Here is a 24520-nt window from a genome sequence, read left to right as displayed (position 1 = left end):
TACGCTGCTGCTATTCTCTGTTTATTATAGTCACTTTAACTCTACCTACATGTACATATTACCTCAATTACTTCGACTAACTGGTGCCCCCGCACATTGACTCTGTACCAGTATCCCCTGTATATAGCCTCGCTATTGTTATTTTACTTCTCGTCTTTAATTATTTGCTACCTTTAATATTTTTTTTTACTTATCTATTTTTTACTTAACACATATTTTTCTTAAAACGGCATTGTTTGTTAAGGGCTTGTAAGCAATCATGTGACAAATAATTTGATTTGACCTTAAGCCCTGACTTAACCCCTTGCCTAGCTAATGTTAGCCACCTTGCTAATGTTAGCGTTTGCTACCAAGCTAACATTAGACACAACAAATTGCAAATCGTAGCATATCATACGAATTGGAATTCGTAACATATCATACGAAATGGATGATGGACATCCATAAATGAATACATACCATACCAATCGTAACATATCATATGGATTTTGTTTACTATGTTTAGTCTAGCCCTGTGTCCAGGTTAAGAAGACAGTTGGAGAGATGCAGGCAGGGTGAGGCAGCTTTTTTACCCATTGCAATATTCCATCTGTGACACTCACATTCAAGCTGTGCAATTGTCTGTGCTTATGAAAAAGCCTGCTGTGTTTTTTTGGAAAAAGCTTAATTACGGCAGCTAATCATGCTTGAGGCACACTATTATATCAGTGTGTCATGCAGAGGTGAGGCTTGTGTGGCTCTGACTCTGGTTATGGCTGCTTCCTGATACAGGTCTGAGATGGGAGGCCACTTGACCCCAAACAACATTAGCCCATAGGACTGATCACAAGTCCAGGTTCAAAACCAGAGAGGGAAGTTATTTCCTTTGAAGTTTTTTCACATTGTTTCCCAGGGTGTAGAAAATGTAAAAGGGTTTACTGGAACGACGGGTCAACGAATACACTTTCTATACCTCACCTGAGGCTTTGAACGGGATATGATAGTAGGTGCCAGGTGCGCCGGTTTGTGTCAAGAACTGCAATGCTGCTGGATTTTTCACACTCAACATTTTGCAGTGTGTATCAAGAATGGTTCAACACCCAAAGGAACAACCAGCAAATGTGACACAACTGTGGGAAGCACTGGAGTCAACATGGGCCAGCATCCCTGTGGAAAGCAGTCGACACCTTGCAGTCCATGAGAGACAAATGTAGGTATTCTGAGGGCAAAAGGGCAGGGGGGATGCAACTCAATATTAAGAAGTTGTACCTAATGTTTGGTATACTCAATGTATGGAGAAGGACTAACCTGAGACTGAAGAGTGTGTGGGTGTTTCTGCATGTGTCTCACATAATAATTACTCATCACTAGAAGTCCATCCTGACCCCTGGTAGCTGAGTCTCTCTCTCTCTCCCAGAATAAATTGTATCAAATCTGACTATCACTGAGATATGATACTGTTGGCTATATTATGGTTCTTATTACAGATGTAAAGAACCAGTCTGTGAGGAAATTTAAAGGAAAATTTTTACAGTAACTTACACAGACACCCATGTCAAGTGTGTTGTTTCAGAGCTGTAGGGTGGTGGAGGGACCTGAAAGTGTGTGTTGATGTCAGTGTGCGCCTGTCCCTGTTCACAGAAGCGCTCGCACACATACACACACACACACACACACACACACAGTGGAAACCCCAGTTGAGTGTTAGTAGATACACTAGTGAGAGCTGGGCCATGGCTCACTTCCCTCTGTTTCTCTCAGTATAAGATGCATGTGGAAACCTGTGGAAACACAGAGAGGAGTGACATGAGCAGGCTCTCATTATTCATTGTATGTTTCTCTCTCTCTCTATCATATTAGTGCTGGTTTCCAACAGCAGCCCCATATTTACTGGCAAATTGCCAATTGGATAGGGCTGGGAACTGACAGCGACCTCACAATATGTTATTATCACCATACTTACGCGCCGATACGATATGTATTGCGATTCTCACGATTCTGTTTTACTACAATTCGATAGAGCAATTTTATTGCGATTTGGTGTTACAAACATAATGTTATTGCTCATTATGTCTGCTGCAGAGACAAGAGAGAGCATTAGAAGATACGTTTAGATCAGTAACCGAAATAAAAGTACTGAAAACATGTTGGCTCACTAGTTCGAAATAAAGTGGAGAACAAGCTTTAAGATGAGAAATACCAGAGTTTTGGTACAGCTAACTAGTACTAGCTAACACTACTTAGCTAACGCTACCTCGATACTCCAAGTACAAATCGATACTTGTAGTCAAAGTATCGATATAATATTGTCCAAAATAATATTGAGGTACGTAACTATCAACTTTTTCTGGTGTTATGGTGTTGTAAAGATGCGGGCCTGGAACAGAGATTGTGTGTTCCTTCCCAAAACTTTTGTCGTCTTTTTCATTTTCCCCATAGGATAGTTCTGTGTTGTTTTATGTACGTGTCCCTTGTTGTTTCTTCCATGTGGTTTCTTTGTCTTTCAGCCTCTTATCTCTTTGTTTCTTCCCTTGCTCTCCTTCTATTTTCTCTCCTATTTTCTCTCTTGACTTCCTGCTATCTCTCCCCCTCAATCACACCCTCACTCAATCTCTCTCTCCCCCTCCTTCCCTCCCTCTCACTCCCTATCTCTGTATCTCCTTCTCCCTTCCTCTCTCTATCTCTCTCTCATTCTCAGCACTCCCAACCACTGATTATTTATCAAGGTTTTCAAGGTTTGCCCTTTCCTGTTATTTAGTGGAGAATAGTATGCATAGCCTGCCTCCATACAATCAGGATTAGCATGTGCTCATTTACTGTAGACTGTGTGTCTGTGTGTTGTGATAGTAGTCCCCTGTCAGGGATATTGATCAGTTGTTTCTGAATTAAAGAGAAGCACGTTCATAATAACGTACCTGTCTCATTATCAAGATCAGCTCGACCACTGACTGCCTTCCCACACACACACCCAGTGCCCAGCCCGCAGATACTTTGCCGCACTCTTTCTGAACACAGCCTGAAAGAAATCTGGAAGTTCAATAGTTAATGTCTTCCCTTGCTGTTTTTCCTTTTCCTCACTCTCTCCCTCGCTCGCTCCCTCTATCTCCTTTCCCCTCTCTCCCTTCCCCTCGCTCTCACCCCTCTCTCCTTCATTCTGCACTCCCCCTCTCTCTCTCTTGCTGATGGACTCTTCTTTTTATTTTCACACTCCACCATACCCCCTTTTTTGTTCTCTTTTTCCCTCTCCTTCTTTCCTCTAGCCCTCCCTTCCCTTTCTCCCTCTTTCACTGCATGTTCTTTCAGCCCTCCCTCTCTTTATCTCTCTTCCCCATCCCCACCCCCTCTAGAGCACTCCTCCCTCCCTCCCTCCTCTTTTCTTTTCTTTTCTTTTCTTTTCTTTCTTTCATTCCTTCTTTTTCTCTTTCTTTTACCACATCCTTTCTTATGCTTTTGCTCTCCCCGTCTCTCCTTTCCCTTCTTCCTCCTTTTTTGCTGCATTCTGTTCTTCCCTCCCCCTCCCCCATCTCTCTTTCCTCTCTCTCTTTTTCTTTCTGTCTCTGTCTCTCTCACCCCCCCCCCTCCTCTCTGCCTCACTCCCCCTCCCTCTCCCTCTTTCTTCCTTATTCTCTCTCCCCCACGTCTGTCTCACTCCCTCCCTCTCTTTCCTGACTGCTTTTCTCTCCTTTCTTTCTCCTTCTCTTTCTTTTGTCACTCATTTTTCTACTGAATCTCAGACATGGTACACTTCAAACTGTCTCGCGTTTAATTCATTAAATGTAATAAATAAAGACAGAAATATACATGTTCTCTGGAAAGTTAAAATGTTAGCATATCTTATTTGACAGTTAGCCACTGACAGAGACACATCCACCTATACTGTGTGTGTGTGCATGTGTGTGAATGTGTATGTCTGTGTGTGTACGTGCGCACGCACAGAGGAACTACCGATTAGATGTTATAATTGTTTGTGTGTTTGATTAGGCTTGCTAAAGGAAATGCAAAGTATGAGTGTGATAAAGAGAAGATAGGCTTGGGTTTCTGTGTGCCTTAAAGACAAACGTCTGTTGGAGGGTCATGCTGAATTGTGTGTGTGAGAAAGAGAGATAAAATGTGTGCGCTGTATGTGCGTGTGTTTGTCGGTGTGTCTGTGTGAGTGAAAGAGAGAGAGAGAGAGACTAGGAAGAGAAAGAAAAAGGAGAGGGGGAGAGAGATAAAGAGAAGTGAGCTGGGAGGGAGAGAGGGAGGGAGAGAGAAATAAATGGTGTGTGTGTGTATGTGTGTGTATGTGTGTGTGTGTGTGTGTGTGTGTGTGTGTGTGTGTGTGTGTGTGTGTGTGTGTGTGTGGAGGGGGGGCAGGCACAGTCAGTTCTGATAACAGCAACAGTAGGAGGAGGATGAGTCGTGGGACCGCCCCACTCTCCCACAGATATAAATAGGAGCCGGATTTTTTTTACTCCACTCAGTTCTCCTGAAGGATGAGATCCCTGAAACACCTCAAACATCACACCAGGAACAATGTGGTGAGTTGTTAGCCTAAACTGAGACCGTGATTACAATACTAGTTCAGTGGGGATGTTGTATGTTGATTTAAAGGTGGTTACACTGTCTCTCTCTAAGTCAAAGGAGATTACTTTTCTACATTCATACAGTGCTGCAGCAAGAACATATTTTACAGCTAAGAGTAGACCACCAGACTAGACTACTAACTATTCTCTCCTCTCTGTCTCTGTCACACCTCTGCTAAGCTGCTAAGCTTCATATTGTTCTGATTGTTTGATATTTGTCTTAAACCTTCTTTCACATAGAACTTCAAATGTATAAGTATAGACTTGCAATTACTATCTTGCCTTTCTGTTTCTCTGTCATTTGTCTTTTTGTCTTTCATTTAGCCTGCCTTTCATTTTGTCGTGCTTTTCTCCTTCCTTCCCCCTCTCTACCTCCCCTCCTTTCTCTCACTCACTCACTCACTCACCCTGTCTCTCTCTGTCTCTCTCACTCCTCCCACACCCCTCCCTCTCCTTTTCCTTTCTCTCCCTCTCCCCATCTCTCTCACATGCTCACTCAATCTCTCCCTTCCCCTCCCCCCCTTTCTTTATCTTTCAGCCTCTGCATCTCATTTCGCTCCCTCTCCCTCCACTCCTCCCCTGCCCACATCTCGCTTTCTCTTTCTTTTCCTCCCTCTCCTACTTTCTCTCTCACAAACACACACACACACACACACACACACACACACACACACACACACACACACACACACACACACACACACACACACACACACACACACACACACAGAGAGAGAGAGATACACACCTCACTCTCTGTGTTCCTCTCACAAACACAAAGTCTGTCTCTGTCTGACTACTTTAAAAGGAGTAATTATAAATTATGTGGTTACCAGGGCATCCAGGTCTACCCCCCCCCCCCCCCACTCTTCCCTGTTTCCCTCATTTCTCTTCCTCCTTTTTTTCTGTCTCCATCCCCTCTCTGTCTCTTTCCTCAGTATTGTATTATGAAAGATAGCAGCTCGTAATCTGTTGTAGTGTATGTCTTAGACCAGGGGTACTCAACTCTTACCTTACGAAGTCCAGAGCCTGCTGGTTTTCTATTTTACCTCATAATTAATAGCACCCACCTGGTGTCCTAGATCTAAATCAGTTCCTGATTAGAGGGGAACAATGAAAAAATGCAGTGGAACTGGCTACGGGTTCCAGAGTTGAGTTTGAGGGTCCTAGACTAAGGTGTATGAAGAGGCTAGGGTCTATCTCATGTATTTTTCCATCATTACACCAGGTTTGAAGGAAATTACCTGAAAGTATTGGGGTACACTTGGGACCTGTCATTTGTTATAGAGCTGGAGCTTGGTTGTGCCAGCATTTAGCGTTCTTCTAGTTCCACTCTGTTTTGCCTTTTCAATCATCTAGAGGGCAAACACAATCATTTGTAGACCAAAATGCTGCTTTTTGGTGTATAACAATAACAATACTCTTATGTATAAGTATTGCATACTTAATCTGTTCTCCGCGCGATCATATTTCTGTCATGGTTATAACTGAGTATGTCTTCTACCACCTTGTAACGGAAGCCCTGTGGCAGTGGAGGTGAACTGTGAGAGGAGACCATGTGTTTGGTGTTAGCCTACTATTAGCAGTGCAAGGCAGACGGCTAGGCTTGCTCCTCACGAATCGGACTGATAGATAGCCCCAGCCTCCAGCCCAGTGATGATGAACCCAGTATGGTCAGCCTGGCCAGGGCCACTCTGGACTCCACAGGAAGCTCTGTGGACAGGTCACGGAAGTCCACTTCCTGGTGGGCCTGCATTCCATTTGTGTTCCTTATGATTTTAAAGGCTGTCAAGGAAGGAAACGGGGCTCGAGTACCGATCTGCCTTATCTCCTCCATCTAATGTTCTCTGCTGGATTCAGAGCAAAGAAGCAAGACGTTGTCAGAATGCAGCTGACTGTCTCTAGCAAGGGAGTTGGGAGTTGGGAGGGAGTTGCATAAAAAACAAATGTGTCAGACCACTTCAGGGATCTTATGAACTATCAATCATTATTCCCACCACACACACCTACCATTGATTTCTTAGGAATACATATCACTTAGAGAGATCTGACAGTCAGTCCTTGTACTTAAGCAATATGTGGCTTATATAACGGTAGTATATTATAAAGCAATCTCACAATGTTGAATACATGTCTTTGTGTGGTGTGGTCTGCTGCTGTGTGCTGACCTGATCAGTGCTGTGTGTGTGTTCTCTGTTAGGAGGAGGAGAGTGGCCGTCTGGTGCGGTGCTACCCCAAGGTGGTGGAGGGCCAGGTGGATGCAGGAACACAGACAGAACCCGTGGTGGTGCTGTCACTGGCCCAGGCTGCTGTTCTGGGCCTTATCTCCCAGAATGAGATCTTTGGAGCCACCATCGCCCCCAATGGCTTCTACATGGGCGAGCCCAGGGAGAATGGCAGGACCCCTCCTACTCCAGAGGGCATGGAGTATGAGTACGCTGACCAGCTGATTGGGGCCAATGGGGACTACCTGGCTGAGCCTGTTGGGGAGTCGGAGCCCCACAGCAGTGAGAGGAGACGCCCCGGGCCCAGAGGGAGGACCAGGAGACCCAGGAGTGAAGGAGGAGCGCCAGGGGAGCCCCCTCACAGAGTCCCCAACACACAGACTCAGGTCAAAGGGGAGAGGGGAGAGTCTGACACCCCTCCGTCCTGCATCCACATGGCGAAGAGCCGTAGCAGCCCAGGCAAGACAGATGAGCCAGCCACTCACAGACGGCCTCTGAAGGAGGAGCAGAGCTGTGGTAACTGTGTTGTGTGTGTGAGAGAGACGTCCAGTCAGACCCAGACAGAAGTACGGCCAGAGCAGGGGCCAGAGGAGAGGAGGGAGGGAGGAGGAGAGGGACAAGAAGAGGAGGTAGCTGAGGAGGAAGAAGGAGTGTTGAACCTCAAGACTGGAGGAGACAGGGGACACAGTCCCAGTCCCGTTATGAACCGCTACTTTGAGTCCAGCGAGGTGGCCTATGAGTCTGCTGACATGGCCGTGGGGGACTATGACGAGGGCAGCCAGGGAATGTTGTGGGCTGCAGACGCTGAGGGGATAGCCAGGCGCATGCAGATCGACCGGCTGGACGTCAACGTCCAGATAGATGAGTCCTACTGCGTGGATGTGGGAGAGGGCCTGAAGAGATGGAAGTGCCGCATGTGTGAGAAGTCTTATACCTCCAAGTACAACCTGGTCACCCACATCCTGGGCCACAACGGCATTAAGCCCCATGAGTGCTTGCACTGCGGCAAGCTGTTCAAGCAGCCCAGCCACCTCCAGACCCACCTGCTCACCCACCAGGGCACCCGGCCACACAAGTGCACCGTGTGTAAGAAGGCCTTCACCCAGACCAGCCACCTGAAGAGGCACATGCTGCAGCACTCGGACGTCAAGCCCTACAGCTGCCGCTTCTGTGGCCGAGGCTTCGCCTACCCCAGCGAGCTCCGGTCCCACGAAAACAAACACGAAAACGGCCACTGCCATGTGTGTTCCCAGTGTGCCATGGAGTTCCCCACCCACGCCTACCTGAAGCGCCACCAGACCAGTCACCAGGGCCCCACCACCTACCAGTGCACTGAGTGCAACAAGTCCTTTGCCTACCGCAGCCAGCTGCAGAACCACCTCATGAAGCACCAGAACGTAAGGCCCTACGTCTGCCCAGAGTGTGGAATGGAGTTTGTCCAGATCCATCATCTCAAGCAGCATTCCCTCACTCACAAGGTACTGACACCACAGGCCCTCGCCGACCAGGTACTAAAACCCCACTGACTTGATATTCCATATATTACATTATTCTGTACCAACCCTTGTTCTAACTCCAGCTCAGAGTATCAGAGTAGTCCAGGTTCTCACAGGGTCACCCAGGGGTCACACCAGCTCTAGAAGGTCATCAAGATCTCCGCTTCTTATGAATCACACATTTCTTGATTGATGCGATAAACTCTGAGAAAACATCCATAGCATGCTGCTCACTGAACAACACTCTCTGAGCTGTTTCTATGAATTCCCAGTAACTTGAATTAATTAACAGGCAGAGACAGACAGGGTTAGGTAAACTCAGAGGTATATCAAAATACCTGTTAGGCTGTTATTCCTATTGCCTGAACAAGTTGCAATGTAAACATAGCCTTCAAAATGCTTGTTTTTTTATGTTTGGTCTGACCTAATCCAGCATGTGCTTTGTGCTGTGTGTTGTCATGCAAACACATACCACCCTTCATGCCTGATGCTACAGTCTATGCTTTGATCCACAGGAGGTTGGTGGCACCTTAATTAGGCAGGACGGGCTTGTGGTAATGGCTGGAGTGGAATAGGTGGAATGGTATCAAATACAACAAACACAAGGTTTGATGCCATTCCATTAGCTTCGTTCCAGCCATTATTATGAGCCGTCCTCCCCTCAGCAGCCTCCACTGCTCTGATCTCTACACTGATTCATCCTAGGCCTAGAGCCTCAGTCGGAGAAATTGTAGTGTCACATTGACAGGGTATTTACTTAAATATTGGCTTACACATATTGTCACAAACAATTAGATTTATTTTGTAGCGTTCATCAAAATGTAGGTGTATCCAAACATTCATGTTAATGTTTTAACATGCTTTTCAATACTAATCATGCACCTTTCCATATTGTGAGAGTATCACAAGCTTAGAGAGCCAACACTTGGTGGTGCTAACGTGTATGCATCAGGTTGCTGCCATTATGCAAGGATTTCACATCTACCCTACAGCAGTTACACCTCTTGACCTATAATGTCTGTGTGTTTTTGTGTGAAAGCTTGATCTGATAAATGACTATAACAACCACCAATCTTAGTGTTCATTTCAACGTGTAACTTGCTGTTCAAACCGTAACTTGCTGTTTATCAACAATAAACCCAACTTTATTCAACCAAATGAATTAAAGAGCCAATCCTCTTTATTTTCCCAGAGTATGAAGGAATTCAAATGTGATGTGTGTGCCCGGGAGTTCACCCTCTCTGCTAACCTCAAGAGGCACATGCTGATCCACGCCAGCATCAGGCCCTTCCAGTGTCACGTCTGCTTCAAGACCTTTGTCCAGAAACAGACCCTCAAAACACACATGATCGTCCACCTGCCTGTCAAGCCTTTCAAATGCAAGGTCAGTAGAGGTCTCTATAGACAGCATGGGTTGAGTTCCACTGTTTCTAGAGTGTTGAGATTGAGTGTTGTTCTCTTGTGTTCCAGGTGTGTGGCAAATCTTTCAACAGAATGTACAACCTCCTGGGTCACATGCACCTCCACGCTGGCAGCAAGCCATTCAAGTGTCCTTACTGCTCCAGCAAGTTCAACCTGAAGGGCAATCTGAGCCGACACATGAAGGTCAAACACGGCATCCTGGACGCTTCACCAGACGGACAAGGTGACTAACATTATTCATTGATACTTTTCTTCAATTATGTACCTTGTTAGTTATGATTTGATCTTGAATTAGCTAATTCAGTTATGTGATTTTTGTTTCTTGGTACAGAATGTTTATACACTAGACATTTCAGTGGGCTCCGTGTTTCATTGTGTTTTTAGTCAGTCTGCCCTTAATGCACTTTAACTCAGCATGTATGTAATCTACTGACAAGTGTTTTGGTGCTTCTCTGCCACTCCCCTCCCTCTGTGTTTCGCAAATATAGAAGTGCTTGGACTAGACATGCCGGTCTCTATCGGTAGAGAGGGATAGGGAGGCAGGGGAGGACTGTACTGTCCTCTATGAGGCTGGGAGTAGCTGTGTGTGTGGGTGTGTGTGGTTGTGTAGACAGGATGGGCTCGTATGTTTGTGTGTGTGTGGACAGGATGGGCTTGTGTGTGTGTGTGTCGACAGGATGGGCTCATGTGTGTGTCTGTGTATTTCCTTCCTCAGCCCCCCCTGACATAGAGAACCAGGAGGACTATGATGAAGACAACTTTGAATTCAGCGAACGAGAGAACCTGGCCAGTAACAACACACCAGACATCGCTAAACTATCTGAAATTGAGTATTATAGCAGCTACGCCAAGGGTGCAGGGCGCTACAAAACTGCATGAATGATTAAAAGACCCCATATTGAGTAGAAATGTAAACTAATAAAGGAAGTTAGTGCCACTAGCAGCTGACAGCAATGTGATGAGCTTTTACTCACTGTAAGGACATGATATAAAGTGGTGGAGTCTGCCCATTTGTATACACTGGAATCTGTTCTCTCGCTCCGGCATTCATTGGGAGTGAGAGACGGGTAATTTGGGATTGTACATTTCTCATCGGTCTGTTTGTTTTGTGCTGAAATGTGACTTCAGCTCTAGCTGCCACAACATTGTGATTGATAAATGTAGTGTTCACAGGAAAAAGGGGTCATATCTGAAAATAAACCATCATCTAAACCTCTGGGAGAGACATACTCAACATACATCCCCAGAGGTGGCCTAACTCTGTAAGCACACTTTGTAGGGAAACACCCATACGGTACCGACGTGGCTCAGTTGGTTGCGTACGGTACTTGCAACACCAGGATTGTGGGATCAATTTCCACGGCGGACCAGTACGAAAATGTAATCACTCACTACTGTAAGTCGCTCACTACTGTAAATCGCTCACTACTGTAAATCGCTCTGGACAAGCGTGTCTGCTAAATGACTAAAATGTAATAGTAAAATGCACTTACTCGTTCAGAGCCATCCCCCAGTAAGTGTGTGTGGGTAAATTAGAATACAGCTGAGTATTATTGCTTTTATTAACATATATAACAATGCATACAAGCCAGTCAAGTAAATGTGTCCTCTGTTCACGTCACTTACCAAAGCTGATAACATTCAAGCAGTTCTCATGATGGTTAGCCAACCAACTTTTATTTTTATTTACTTCTCTGTTTTACTTTTATACTGTGAGTAGTTTCAACTACAGTTCTAGGTTTAGATAACATAGGATGCTCATTTCATATTCTGTTGTATTTGAAATGTGCAGAAAGAATCATTCGGCCAGTGTCATTCAGACTCCTCGAGTTGGCTGGTTCTGCACATCATCACTTTATGGCCCCATGTTACTAGCTTGATTTGAAGTGTCTGCATTGGCAGACATTTTTGTTATTGATCCCGAGTTAAATAATTGTACTGATGCAGCCCACATCTTTAAGTGAGCTAAAAGCAAAATAAAGTATGTTCGAATTGCTCTTCTGATGTAGCCACCATGTGCCAAAGAATCTGACCAATGTTGGGCCACATTGCCAAAGCCTACAGCTGAGGACAATAGCAGTCTAGTGGCACCCACTCTCTGCTTTGTAGAGCTGGGACATTCGATTTCACGTCCCCCAATAGCAGACTTCATGCAATTACTTTTTAGGCTTCATGCTCCTCCCAGTAGATTTTTTCCAAACGATTACCACTGAGAAGACACTAGTGCAGTTTTTTTAGGATCCTTCACAATTCATGCCCCATGCAAGCCTTCATGGAACAGACTGCAACATTTCTCAAACGCAAACACAGCCCCTGCATACTCATTGTGGTTTTGATGGGTGAATCGCAACAGGATCTGTCCTAAAAAACTTTAGACAGAAATAAAGTGCCCTTGTGTCTCCAGGACTGTGCCATCCATCATGCTACACACTGGTCTAAAGTGATGAACGACAACCTCCCAACATGTGACAGGGCCACAGACCGAGCAGAAAATGACTTGGGAAATTCCCTATATATTGTTTCCCCCTGTGCTTTGCTTTAAAACCACCTGCAAACTAGGTATATATGCAAGGTTAATTTTGAATTGTACACATTTGCAGCTAAAAGCTGAATACATAGGCCTACGTAAATTAAGAGATGTAGTATACAACATTGTAGTTATGCAGACTCAAAGGCATAGGGCTGTTGTAGTACCTGCCAGTCTGAGTAGAGGGAAGGTTCAGTGTGTGACTGTATCGGGTAGATTTGCCAGACATGGCCTCTTGTCTGAAGCAGCCATTTGTTGTAACACCATTATGGTATCCATACACAATGTTGATATAGTGTGCTTAATATACAAAATGCTCATTTTTGTGGGGGATAACAAACACCTCTAGTGATGAAACAAATGGAGAAAAACAAGATCTGGAACTTGAATGGCTTTCTGTGTTAAACATTGGTGTGGAAATATGCTGTTGATAGAAATTTTCAAATGTGTACCAGACAATACTGTAAAATAATAAATTTATTTTAAAACTTTAAAAATCAGTGTGCACTTTATCTTACAATATTAAAATGAAGGCAGAATACAAGCATAGGATCCAACAAGGAAGATTTATTAGCAAATATTCTTGACATGGCCTTCAAGTTTCTTCCAAGGTATAATACAGTACTTCACATATAAATATAACCTCAGAGACATGGGGAAAGAAGGTTGAAGGAGTGCTAGATGGAACAGAGCTCTGAATAGAAGGACCTAATCTGGTACACTGAATAATGCTCTACAGATGACTTCTTCCTTCAGACAATACGCATGTGGATATCTTGACCTAAATTAAAAACGAGGTACAAAAACAGAATGACATTTGTCATTTGCAGGCTAGCTGTACTCCAAATTTAAATCCTTCATTTGCCCAGGGCTTTGTCCAGGTTGTTCTTGATGGCATCCAGGAAGTCCTCAGTGTTGACGTAGTGTACATTCAGCTTGCATCTGCAATCACAGATCAGAACATAAGTTACTCAGTCCTCACAGTCAGGACCCTGTTCCTGAGACAGAGAATCATACAAACTTCCAATAGGGAAATAGGATTCCCCCCTTGATTATAATACAATCCATGCATTAATAAACATGTTAGATCAAGAATTTGGTCAACGCAATAGTAAGGAGCTCACTTGGAAAGTCCGTGAATGCAGCCGGCGAGGTCCTTAGTCATAACACCACTCTCAACGGTCTCCACACATACCTTCTCCAGAGTCAGGGCGAACCTGCAGGTCAAACAGACAAGATTCAGTAATGGGCAAAACAATTGGCTTGTGAATATAAAACACTTTGCCAATTGCCTGGCAAACACCAATTTATTTATTTTTCCTTCATTTAACTAGGCAAGTCAGTTAAGAACAAATTCTTATTTTAAATGATGGCCTAGGAACAGTGGGTTAACTGCCTGTTCAGGGGCAGAATGACAGATTTGTACCATATCAGCTCGGTGTTTCGAACTTGCAACCTTTCAGTTACTAGTCCAACGCTCTAACCACTAGGCTACCCTGCTGCCCCAATGGAATAGGACACGGGGACAGTACACCATTATATAGTTAGTGACAATATTAGTTTAAAAAAATGACATGATGCATTCATTTCTTACTTGATCAGGTCAGGGTTCCCATCAAGTTTACCCCGATGCTCAAGCCCTCTGGTCCAGGCAAAGATGCTGGCAATGGGGTTGGTGCTGGTTGGGTTTCCCTAAAGGTGGATACAGAAGGGGTAAAGTTAGGTTACAGTTTACCAGTGGAAATACAGATACTTTTACATAATCTGTAAAGTATGGACAACATAACTCCAATAATCCCATGTTGAGGGATCATTTCCTTCATCCTATGAAGTCATTCTGGCAGCATATTGTCCACCACAAGATGGCACTGTTCACATAAGACATTCAAATAGAGCCACTGAAATTTGACTGTTGTACGTACCACGGAAGATGATTTATGTTTCTCTAAATATGGATCTAGGGCTGCAATGAAAGTTAGTAGAATGAGTCTAACCTTCTGGTGCTCGCGGTAGTGTCTGGTCACTGTGCCGTGGGCTGCCTCAGCCTCAATGGTCTTACCATCAGGACATACCAGCACTGACGTCATCAGACCCAGAGAGCCGAAACCTATGGAGCCCAAATAGTATGTCCATCACCCATAGTCTGATATAGGACTCTCTTAATCTAATCTCTACTGCACTCAACATTTGGATCATAATTTATATTCCATTTGAAATTAGACTGAGGTGTTCCTAATCCCTCACCCTGAGCCAGGATGTCAGACTGTACGTCTCCATCGTAGTTCTTGCAGGCCCACACGAAGGCACCATCAGACTTCAGCACCTGGGCAACCATGTCATCAATGAGCCTGTGCTCATACCAGATCTTCAGCTTGTCAAACTCTGGCTTGTAGTTCCTATGGACACAAAACACATGGTAGTGTGAGAGCACTGCATTAAACATTATAACCTGGGTAATTTGGGTCCTGGATGCTGAAGCAGCATTCCAGCTAGGCGTATAACAAACAATATACCCCTTGGTATGGCACAAAACTACTTGTTTACTGTTATATTTATGTTGGCAACCAATTTATAATAGCAGTAAGGCACCTTGGGGTTTTGTGTTATATGGTCAATATACCACAACTAAGGGCTGTATCCAGGCAATCACGTTGTGGCTAAGAAGAGCCCTAAGGCGTATATTTAAGCAATAAAACCCGAGGGGGTGTGGTATATAGCACAGCTAAGGTATGTTCTTTCGCACGATGCAATGCAGAGTGCTTGGATACAGCCCGTAGCCACGGTATATAGAGCACCACAGTATGAGTCATAATACCCACAAAACCTAGAGGTCAAACAGGTTAATGGTTCCAATGGTCTTTCCACCATTCATCTTTCCCCATAGGGAATTTTAGAAACACTTAAAATAAGGACTGGGTGTCGTGTAGGCTTACCCTGGCGTGACGTTTTGATAACCATGTCAATCTAGGACAATGTGACTTTCCAATATAGTTGCCTGTATTTACTCCCCCCCCCCCCAAAAAAATGAAATGCTAATTAGCCGCTAATGTGGCTATCATAAAGAACTACAAATTCCATGACCATCTGGACGAGACCGCCAAATTGAGGCAAAAGTAAAAATCTCTAGATTAGCTAACATTACATAGTTAAATGTAGTAATGAATAAATTGGCAACATTTCTTTACATGGAAAATTGTGTGAACTGTGTTGTGCAAGTTTTAAACAGACACAAAACCTGTGGGCAAAGGTGTCAGCTAAAATATGACATGCAGGAGCTTGCAGGGATTTGTAGTTTTGCATGATGTCTACTGATGCTAATTAGCATTTTAGAATCTCAGTAAATAGAGCATTATAACACCTCCGCTCTATATCACATAGCCCCGAGGTGCCTTATTGCTATTATAAACTGGTTACCAACATAAGTAGAGCAGTAAAAACAAATGTTTGGTCATACCCGTGGTATACAGTCTGATATACCACGGCTGTTAGCCAATTAGCATTCAGAGCTCAAACCACCCAGTTTATAATGGCCAATATGCTAGAAACCCAATATTAGACTTTAGTTAATAAAGTGTGCATGGCTGAGGTACTGGTATTTCACTGCCCAATTGTTTTATATTCACAGGTCTGGAATCCTGTTTCAACCAATCAGTATCCAGGACCACAGCCCAATACATGTTGAGGCTAATGAGATCATAAAAAGCAACAAATACTAACGCCTGGTAGATTTCCTCAAAGATGTCCTTGAATCTGCCATCATAAGCTTTGAGAATGGTGTTCTTGGTGCTCAGATAGAGGGGCCACTTCTTGCCAATGGCATACTGGAAGCAGCTATGTGCGAAGCCTGAAATAGACTGATGGAATAGAAAGTGTACAAAGGTCTCCACTAGCGTAGCATGTAGGTCATATGAGCAGCAGTAAGAGGTTAACAACCTTTATCTCTTAACCCTCAACTAGTCCCCAATTCACACTTCCATTTCCACTAGACAAGTTGAAAGTCTGCCACATGACCTCTGACGGCATAAAATCAAACAAAATCTTGCTTGTGATGGTAAACAAACAATATTAAGGCATGTTTACAGGAGGCCAACTCACTCCATTCACTACTGCTATAATTTCATGAAGGGAAAAATCTGTGGCAAAATAAAGTCTGACAAATTATAATAAAATAAATCTAGTTAGCAAAACAAACCACAGTGCTGAACTCACCTCATCTGTGTTGTACATGCCCATTCCACAGCCACCTCCGGGGAACTTGTATACCTCCCACTCCTGGCCTTTGCTCCCATCAGTAGGAGAGAAGACCATCTTGAAAGTGCCTGGTTTGCTGACAACAAAGTCTGTTGCTCTGTACTGTAAAACAATGGATCGGTTACAAATAACACAATGAAGATAAATATTAAAATCGCTCCAATTTAGAAGGAACTGACCTGGTCACCAAAGGCATGTCTGCCAATGGTGATGGGCTGTGTCCAACCTGGAACAAGCCTGGGAATGTTCTTGCAGATGATTGGCTCACGGAAGACTGTGCCTCCCAGGATGTTCCTGATGGTTCCATTGGGGCTCTTCCACATCTTTTTCAGTTTGAACTCTGATGGTAAACGACAGTTCTCACAAAACAGCAACATTTAAAACACCAACCATAGGTTCCTATTGTCGGTTTAACTACAAAAATAGTGCAATGTGTGATTGCTCTCTAAGCCAAGTGACCCTTAAAGGGAGCATTTGGAGAGGGAATTATATAATTATAATTAATAATAATATAATAATAATAATAATAATAATATTAATATAATTATATAATTATATAACCTTTATAGCAAACTATAAAAACACTGCTTATATGCTATTCAAATACCTTCTACTCTTTGTTCGTCAGGAGTGATGGTGGCACATTTAACAGCGACATGGTACTTCTGGGTGGCGATGGCAGAGTCAATGGTGACCTGGTCGTCAGTCTGGTCACGGTATGGCAAACCCAGGTCATAGTACTTCAGCTCCACATCCACATTGGAGAGGATGAGCTGGAAAAGCAGAACATAGTGACAGAGGAATCAGAACTCATTCTTTCTTTACATTGTCAACTGCTCTACAGGATTTCACACTGTTTATGTCAGTGAACTTAGAATGGACGTGCTTTAGTCAATGGACGCACCCCAGTCCAAGCACATAAGGGTCAAAATTCCAGGCTGTATCACAACCGGACGTGATTGGAGTCCCACAGGGCAGAGCACAATTGGCCCAGTGTCGCCTGGGTTAGACAGTCATCGTAAATAAGAATTTTTCTTAACTGACTTGCCTAGTTAAAAAGGTCAAATACAAAAACAGTAATATTTACAAGAACAATCTTTAAAAATACTATAACTTAATGCAATATAGATTGCACCATATCTATTGATAGATGTAATAATCGTATCTTCATTCATGTGTAGTTTTACGTGGGGGACAATACACATTTAAAATTGTCAGAAAAAAAAGGTAATGTTTTTTACTCCCATGAATCTCCATGTTCAGACTGAGCCAACTACTCCAGAGGTGAGTAGCCAATGGGTGACAAACCTTACAAAAACCCCTCCTCCCACATCATACAGACAATCTCCCTACACTCAGGCACATACACACTCATTCACTCTGAATCTATGCTTCAGTCAGTTGTGTAAAAATAGACTAGTCAGCACAGGCCTTCCCTGGGGGTGACAGACACCACTGTCGTTCCCCTCCCCTCCAAGTTCAGCACCTTCTCTTTGATGAACTCCCAGATGATCCTGGTCATCTCATCTCCATCCATCTCCACCACAGGCTGGGACACCTTGATGCGCTTGTCCCCATCTGTCCAAAATAAAAAGAAACCGTACATTAAATGGAGACTGCCTGTCGTCACAATTGTGACCTACACACATTAGTAAGGAGCACGTTAGCGTGTTTTCAGCACAAAAACTGCTGAGCAACCAGTCACTGATTATAGCTTATTACGACATACAATTATATATTACAATAATACATCTGTTTGACTGGCAACATGGCCCCGAAGAACTATGACAACCAATACTACATACTGGAATATTTTTGTTTGACATGGTCTCTATGAATAGCCTATACGGCGTCTAAAGGTCTCGGGAAATGTTCCCTGAATAGGCTCATGCCGTTTGTGAGGGTTCAAGAAACAGTTGGTTCTAAATTAGGGGAGTTGTGTGATCAAAGTCACCTCATCCTACAAAGAGACTGCACTGTCATTTAGACTTCATGGTTTCATCTCTCCATGGACAGTAACATATTCAGCTCTCTTCATGCCTATACATACAGAATATTGACAGCAAGACATTTCTATTTTCATTCATCTGTAGCTACCATGCATCTTGCCCTTTGATTCACCCAAACTAGTAGTCCAATTATCTAGTAAAACAAGTCTCTGCTCCCACACTGCTCTGCCCTTTAGTGTCCCTGGGAGAAGGCAGGCCCTCACCCACTCTCCCAGCTAGACCATGCAGTGGAGACAGAGTGGAAGAGGGGCGGTGCAGGGAATCAAGTGACTTTCTAATGTTCCTGCCAAGTCTATGCTTCCACTGCTCCCCATGACATCCAAGAATAGTGTTTATACTTAAGGAGAAACAAAATGGCGGTATCCAGCGGAATGATGAAATAACACCATCACGTGGATCTGTGCTGTATGACAACCTTGATACCAAGTATACACACGAACATGAGACCTTTACTGCAACTACGCACCTGTCAAAACAACCTACTCACAACTCAGTTGGACATGAACAAACCCTCACAGCAAGAGACTGTAAAACAAAGCCCATATAGGCTAACCTTGCCCGCAAGCAAAGACCTGGGTATATACACTGACTGATCGCCTATTCCTTTCTCCCGCAAGCCTGTTAGCTTCATCCATTGAGAGACAATAGTTTACTTTGCGTGAAGAGCCACCGCAATAGGCAAGGATTAGGTTATCCTTTATAATACTGTATTGAACACGTAGCAGAACTCAGAAGATGTGTTTTGAGCACAAGTTTGCCAGGTGTGAAAAGCATACAGACACCGGGTGAAGTCTGAATGAGACAGAGTTACCCCCCCAGCTGTGTCTTGCTGCAATGTATAATGGGTAGAGATATATATATTTTAAAAAATTGCCGGCTGGCTAAAACAGTCACTTTTACTGAAACATTGATTAATGTGCACTGTCCCTGTAAAAAAAACAACAACCTCAAACTCATTGTTTTTAAGCTGATGATTTTGGCTGAATTACAGAAACACCTAAATCCATCTGCACAATCAGTATAGATCAAATTCACTGCAGACATCAGTCCTGTAGGGGGATGGGTGAAAGGTGCTTATATGCCATTTCTAACAACTAAGTGGAATATGTAGTGACAGCTGAACTTTTCGAAGGGCAACACCTTTGCTATGCATATTCTGCTAGTTAAAATCTGTTACGATTGTGTTTATGATCATTTTAAAACATATTACTAAAATGTAGGCCCTATGTTCACAACTGCACTTGGCTACTCTTCAAGACACATTAAACTAGCAAATGAAAGTATTCATTGATTTGAAGGGATTGTGTATGGTAGTAAAAGATGACCAAAACCTGTGCCACTATGACTCCATTTTCTGTATTATTTATATCACTCAACTTTTAAACTAACATCTTATATCAAATAAAACAAAAACAGATCACTGAATTTGATCTACATGTCAATTGAGTCAATGCAATACAAATCAGATCAATGATCTGAATCAATGCAATACAAATCAGATCAATGATCTGTATTGCATGACCAGGCAAAAAACATTGGTCCCAAGACATGAAAATGTGTCAAATAATGTCACACCAAAATACAATGACCCAGAAAATACCCCATATTTTGAAACATTTTCCATTCATGATCATTGTTATATATTTTATTTTACATCTGTCCTTAACAACCACAAGGGTATGTGACTGGCTAGATAGTTTCAAGGCTTTGGTCATGTTAAAGCAACACACTATCTAGAGCCCCTCAATTTGATTCAATCATCACATAACCCTATACAAACACATCGGTGACTTCTGCAATCTGGTGAATATCAGGATCATGATTCAGAGACAGCTGACTGTAGAATGTGCAGACTGGGGAAGACGAACTGCCCTTCAATTGACCTGCTACTTTATACAGTCCTTCAAAGTCAAATAGAGGGGGCAGGGCATTTTAGGCCTTAAAGCTATCTAACAAAACAGCTAGCCTAAATACCATATTTTGGACTTTCTAATTTGAAAGTTATTCTGGAAGGTTATATAGGAGGACAAAGAGGGTCAAATTTATTTGTACAGTGCGTGTAAAACAGCTTCCTAGATCGACTCCACAGTTCAGACATGATTTAGTTATGCTGCTGCAGAAAATAGGATTTGGTGGGCCATTGAACACTTGTGGCAGCCATTGCAGAGCGTCCCACTATAGGCTGACCTTGTGGAAGTTTCTTAGCAAAAAAAGTAGCTAGCGCTCAAACAATGAAGGTGTAAACTTTTGAAAACAATTGTATCAATGTATATTCAATATTTCTAATTGATTGACACATTTCCACAGCGTGTTTACACAGTTCACATGCATGATTGGCATGGGCAGGTGGCTTGGAGTCTTCGATTCAATTGCTGCCAATTGGTTTGGTTGCGTGGCGAATGGAAATGGTCACATTTTAGATTAAACTATTTAAGAGTATTTTAAACCAATCTCGAGATAAGCTGATTTATTTAACAGTATATTTAACAGTATGTACATTCACTCTACTTTTTAGGCCAAAGCAAATGTGATTTATTTTTATGGCCAATAGAGTGACGCAGACAAAGAAATCTCCCTCGACCCTTTTATCTTCCCCTCGCTAGCGGTTTCTAGGGAAGGCGGCTGACTTTGCTTGCGAGGAGAGTTCATTTTGTGACAACTAACGTTACCTAGCTCCATTCACCGAGCAAATGTGGGACTCTGCATTAATGGGATAATTTAGCGAACTGACGAATATTTCATTATGGTAGCAACAGTTACTTCACCAACAAACAATCCAAAACTGGCCAAATGTGGCGCAAAATTATGCCTAGCTAAAAGTAACGGCGAGAAAGCTAGACTACTAGCTAAGCCACCAATGCGATTAAAACTGGGTCTGGTCTACTTTCTTAGTTCACACATATGAACCAGAAAAAATGAGTGGGAAGCCTCGCTTCCTCTTCCGTCTATGGCTAGCTTCCACACAGTGAAAAGGCCAACGTTATTTGACGGGGTTTTGCGTTAGGCATTATACATTCACTTTCTGTATGATTTTGTAAAATATCATGTAACCATGTTAAAGGTCGGACATTTTGCTCAAAACTCACAGTTCCTCTGTTGCAAACTCTGGAAGGTTGCAGCTGGAGCGAGTACCGCGGGGTTTTTGGAGAAAGTGGCCGCCGACCTAGATAGAGAGCTGAGGACCTTCAAGTATCCAGCCATGGCTTGCCCAAATTACTAGCAGCTGATACCCGACAAACTCCGAGCAAAGAAGGGTCGAAATGAAATGCGGCGCACTGCAATAGACTCAGCACCTCCCCACTCTACGCGCTTGACGCTACGACAAAAAAAGTGATAGAGGGAGGGACTTCTAATTGACCAGCCCCAATCAGAAGAGTATTTATGACTTTCATTCTAGTACTGCTGTCTGGACTCCAGATAAGGGTCAGTTAATTTTCGTTCATTGAGATGTATGGTACGAGATATGGTACTCCCTGTATATAGCCGCATTCAGGTGGTCTTTATTCCTCTGTGTTATCATTTAAAATATTTCTTATTTTTAACATCATTGGGAAAGAGCTCGTAAGTACGCATTTCACGGTAAAGTCTACACCTGTTGTATTCGGCGCATGTGACAAATACAATTTGATTTGATGTTAGAAGCCTGGACCTTCATACAGGCAGAATGTTACATGCTGCCATGCATAGATCGAATAGATTATAGAGTGAATAGCCATGCAGCCATGTATAGACGTAATAGATTATAATGTGAATAGATGAGTATGTCTTTATGTAGGTATAATTGATTCTCAGCAGTAAGAGCAAAGGCACCTTGCTGGTAGTCCAAATTCAGTGTAGGTTATATATTATAAGGGTTGATTTATGACTGGTTTATGAAGCTGAAACAATCCTCTCACATTCCATATCCTCAGTCACCACTGTGAAGGGCCCTAATTTTAGCTGGGGCTGTTTACCATACTGGGAGAAAGAATGGGTAGTGTGTAGTCATGTGGGAGTCGAAGCTTGCAGCACATTAAAGTCCCTCAGCTCAGAGCAGCCAGGTCACCTCCCAAGGAAGAGGGAGCATTAAAGGACAAAAACACTGCACATCTTTGAAACTCAGAAGAACACAAATGTATCAATTTTCCGAATAGATGGGCATGTGGTTGGTTAACCTCTAGATACCTGGACAATATGTTTGCATTCATTTTCACTATTACAGTGATCTAGATGAAAGGTCAGTCAGAGGAGAGTCAGTGCTATGACATAATGTGATGACTTGAGTGAGCACCCAACCTTTGGACCCTTGGAATGTAAACAGTTTTGTAATACAGTTGGAATGCAGTTCAACCAATGCCAGTTCAAATAGTCTAACAGATGAAGAATCACCCAACAAAAGGCTCTACGGTACTAAGGTCAGGTACATATCTTTAGGGCACCTTCTGTTCTGGATGGCACACCTAGTAGTCTCTCATCTTGTGACAGATTGTCAGTGCACACACGATTCGTGTCTGGGTTCAGAGATGACAGGGTCCAGGTTACCCACATCTCTCTAGGACACCCTAGTGAAATGTAAAAACATTTCAAATTATCTAAATCTAGCATAACATCCTGTATCACAATACAAACCAGTAAGAGAGAAAAATGTATGACATTCTACACTTATAGGATAAGTTTCTCCACGTGAAAGAGGTTATTTTTAACTAGGTAAGTCAGTTTAGAACAAATTATTTTTTACAATGACGGCCAGGAACTGTGGGTTAACTGCCTTGTTCAGGGGCAGAACGACAGAGTTTTACCTTGTCAGCTCGGGGATTCAATCTAGCAACCTTTTGGTTACTGGCCCAACCCTTTAACCACTAGACTACCTGCCACCCTTTATTTAAGTGTAGATGTCACCCAATAGGCAATATGTAATTAATCACATTGCATAAATGTGGCCCAAGAAATGTTATCTCCTAAGTGTGGTTTTTATACAGTTGTAGGTCTTTGAAAAATCATTTGACACTGTGTTCTATCAGCCCTACCTGCTGGAATAAAATATGAATGCATTTGTAGAACCTGAGTGGGCCTAGAGCGACCTCTGCTGGATTGAATATTGTAGATTAAATGATAGGCAACCCATACAATTCATTAATACCAACATGATTCCACTGTTCGATTGGAGGTATTATGGCAGCTGGCTAGCTGGATGGTTAGCTAAGTTAGCTAAGAAGATTAATTGTATTGTGTTAAAACAAGGGTTATCTGCGAGGATGGCAGAAATGGGGCTCCCGAGTGGTGCAGTGGTCTTAGGCACTGCATCTTAGTGCAAGAGGCATCACTGCAGTCCCCGGCTCAAATCCAGGCTACATCACATCTGGTCGTGATTGGGAGTCCCATGCTGTGTGCAATTGGCCCAGCGTCGGCCAGGTAAGGCCGTAATAAGAATTTGTTCATAATTGACTTGCCGAGTTAAAAACATTAAGAGGAGGACATGGTACATTTTCAAGTATGTTGTTGATGTTAGGATGTTAGGATGTTGGCTATCAACAAGGCAACTTCTATGACTAATTGGGAATGGGACGCAAGCATAGGATTGATCACCCAGTCGCTGGCCGCCTTTGGGGAGGGTGTATAGTGTGAAAGGCTGAAACACCCTAGGAACCAAAGGTACACTACTGACGATGCACTCCCCAAATTTCACCAGGCTCACTGTTCATGAACTCTTGGAAGTGCTTGCACAAAGGATAGTAACATCTCATCCTGTGTTCTTGGAATCTGTCAGAAATGTATGATAATTGGAGACCGGCGGTTATGAAGAGAGAGAAGCAGCCCGGAAAGATGGCGAGTGGAGGAGACCCTGTTTCTTGGTCGGAAGCGGAGATGGGAAAGCAAGGAAGAAGGAGAGGAGCTGAGTGCAAAGGGAAACAGTGTGTCGAGGAGGATTGCCGCTAAGTGCAAAGTGTGCTTAGAAAGTGAAGTTGAGTGAGTTGGCAGGTGTGGTGAAGATCCCCAAGTCTTTTCCCAATGGTTATGACAACAATGATTCTGGCCCAGTAGGAGTGACATTCTTGGAGAAAGTGGA

General features: G+C 43.3%; 2 protein-coding genes across 3 annotated transcripts; one reads left to right on the top strand and one right to left on the bottom strand.

The window, feature by feature from the left end:
* Positions 1-4298: 4298 nt before the first annotated feature.
* LOC110521251 (uncharacterized) lies at positions 4299-12711 on the top strand. Of its 2 annotated transcripts, none has more exons than XM_036975701.2 (5): positions 4299-4499; positions 6745-8247; positions 9458-9649; positions 9736-9910; positions 10403-12711. In XM_036975701.2, exons 1-5 carry the CDS (start codon positions 4455-4457, stop codon positions 10564-10566), a joined length of 2079 nt encoding a protein of 692 aa, XP_036831596.1. In that variant the 5' UTR covers positions 4299-4454; the 3' UTR covers positions 10567-12711. The 2 variants fall into 2 exon arrangements, with proteins under 2 accessions (XP_036831596.1, XP_036831590.1); XM_036975695.2 differs by having other exon boundaries at positions 6745-8277.
* A 50-nt stretch (positions 12712-12761) lies between these two features.
* LOC110521263 (isocitrate dehydrogenase [NADP], mitochondrial) lies at positions 12762-21727 on the bottom strand. Its single transcript, XM_021598719.3, has 11 exons — positions 21561-21727; positions 17952-18043; positions 17073-17238; positions 16645-16805; positions 16424-16567; positions 15932-16068; positions 14459-14610; positions 14209-14321; positions 13809-13906; positions 13339-13431; positions 12762-13156 (listed from the first exon to the last, which is right to left on the bottom strand). The coding sequence occupies exons 1-11, from the start codon at positions 21673-21675 to the stop codon at positions 13072-13074; spliced, it is 1356 nt and encodes a 451-aa protein (XP_021454394.1). The 5' UTR covers positions 21676-21727; the 3' UTR covers positions 12762-13071.
* Positions 21728-24520: the final 2793 nt, after the last annotated feature.

The sequence above is a fragment of the Oncorhynchus mykiss genome, chromosome 1, assembly GCF_057628025.1.
Source record: "Oncorhynchus mykiss isolate SJ-2025 chromosome 1, ASM5762802v1, whole genome shotgun sequence".
Classification (NCBI taxonomy): domain Eukaryota; kingdom Metazoa; phylum Chordata; class Actinopteri; order Salmoniformes; family Salmonidae; genus Oncorhynchus; species Oncorhynchus mykiss.
This window is presented reverse-complemented; position numbering and strand designations above follow the sequence as displayed.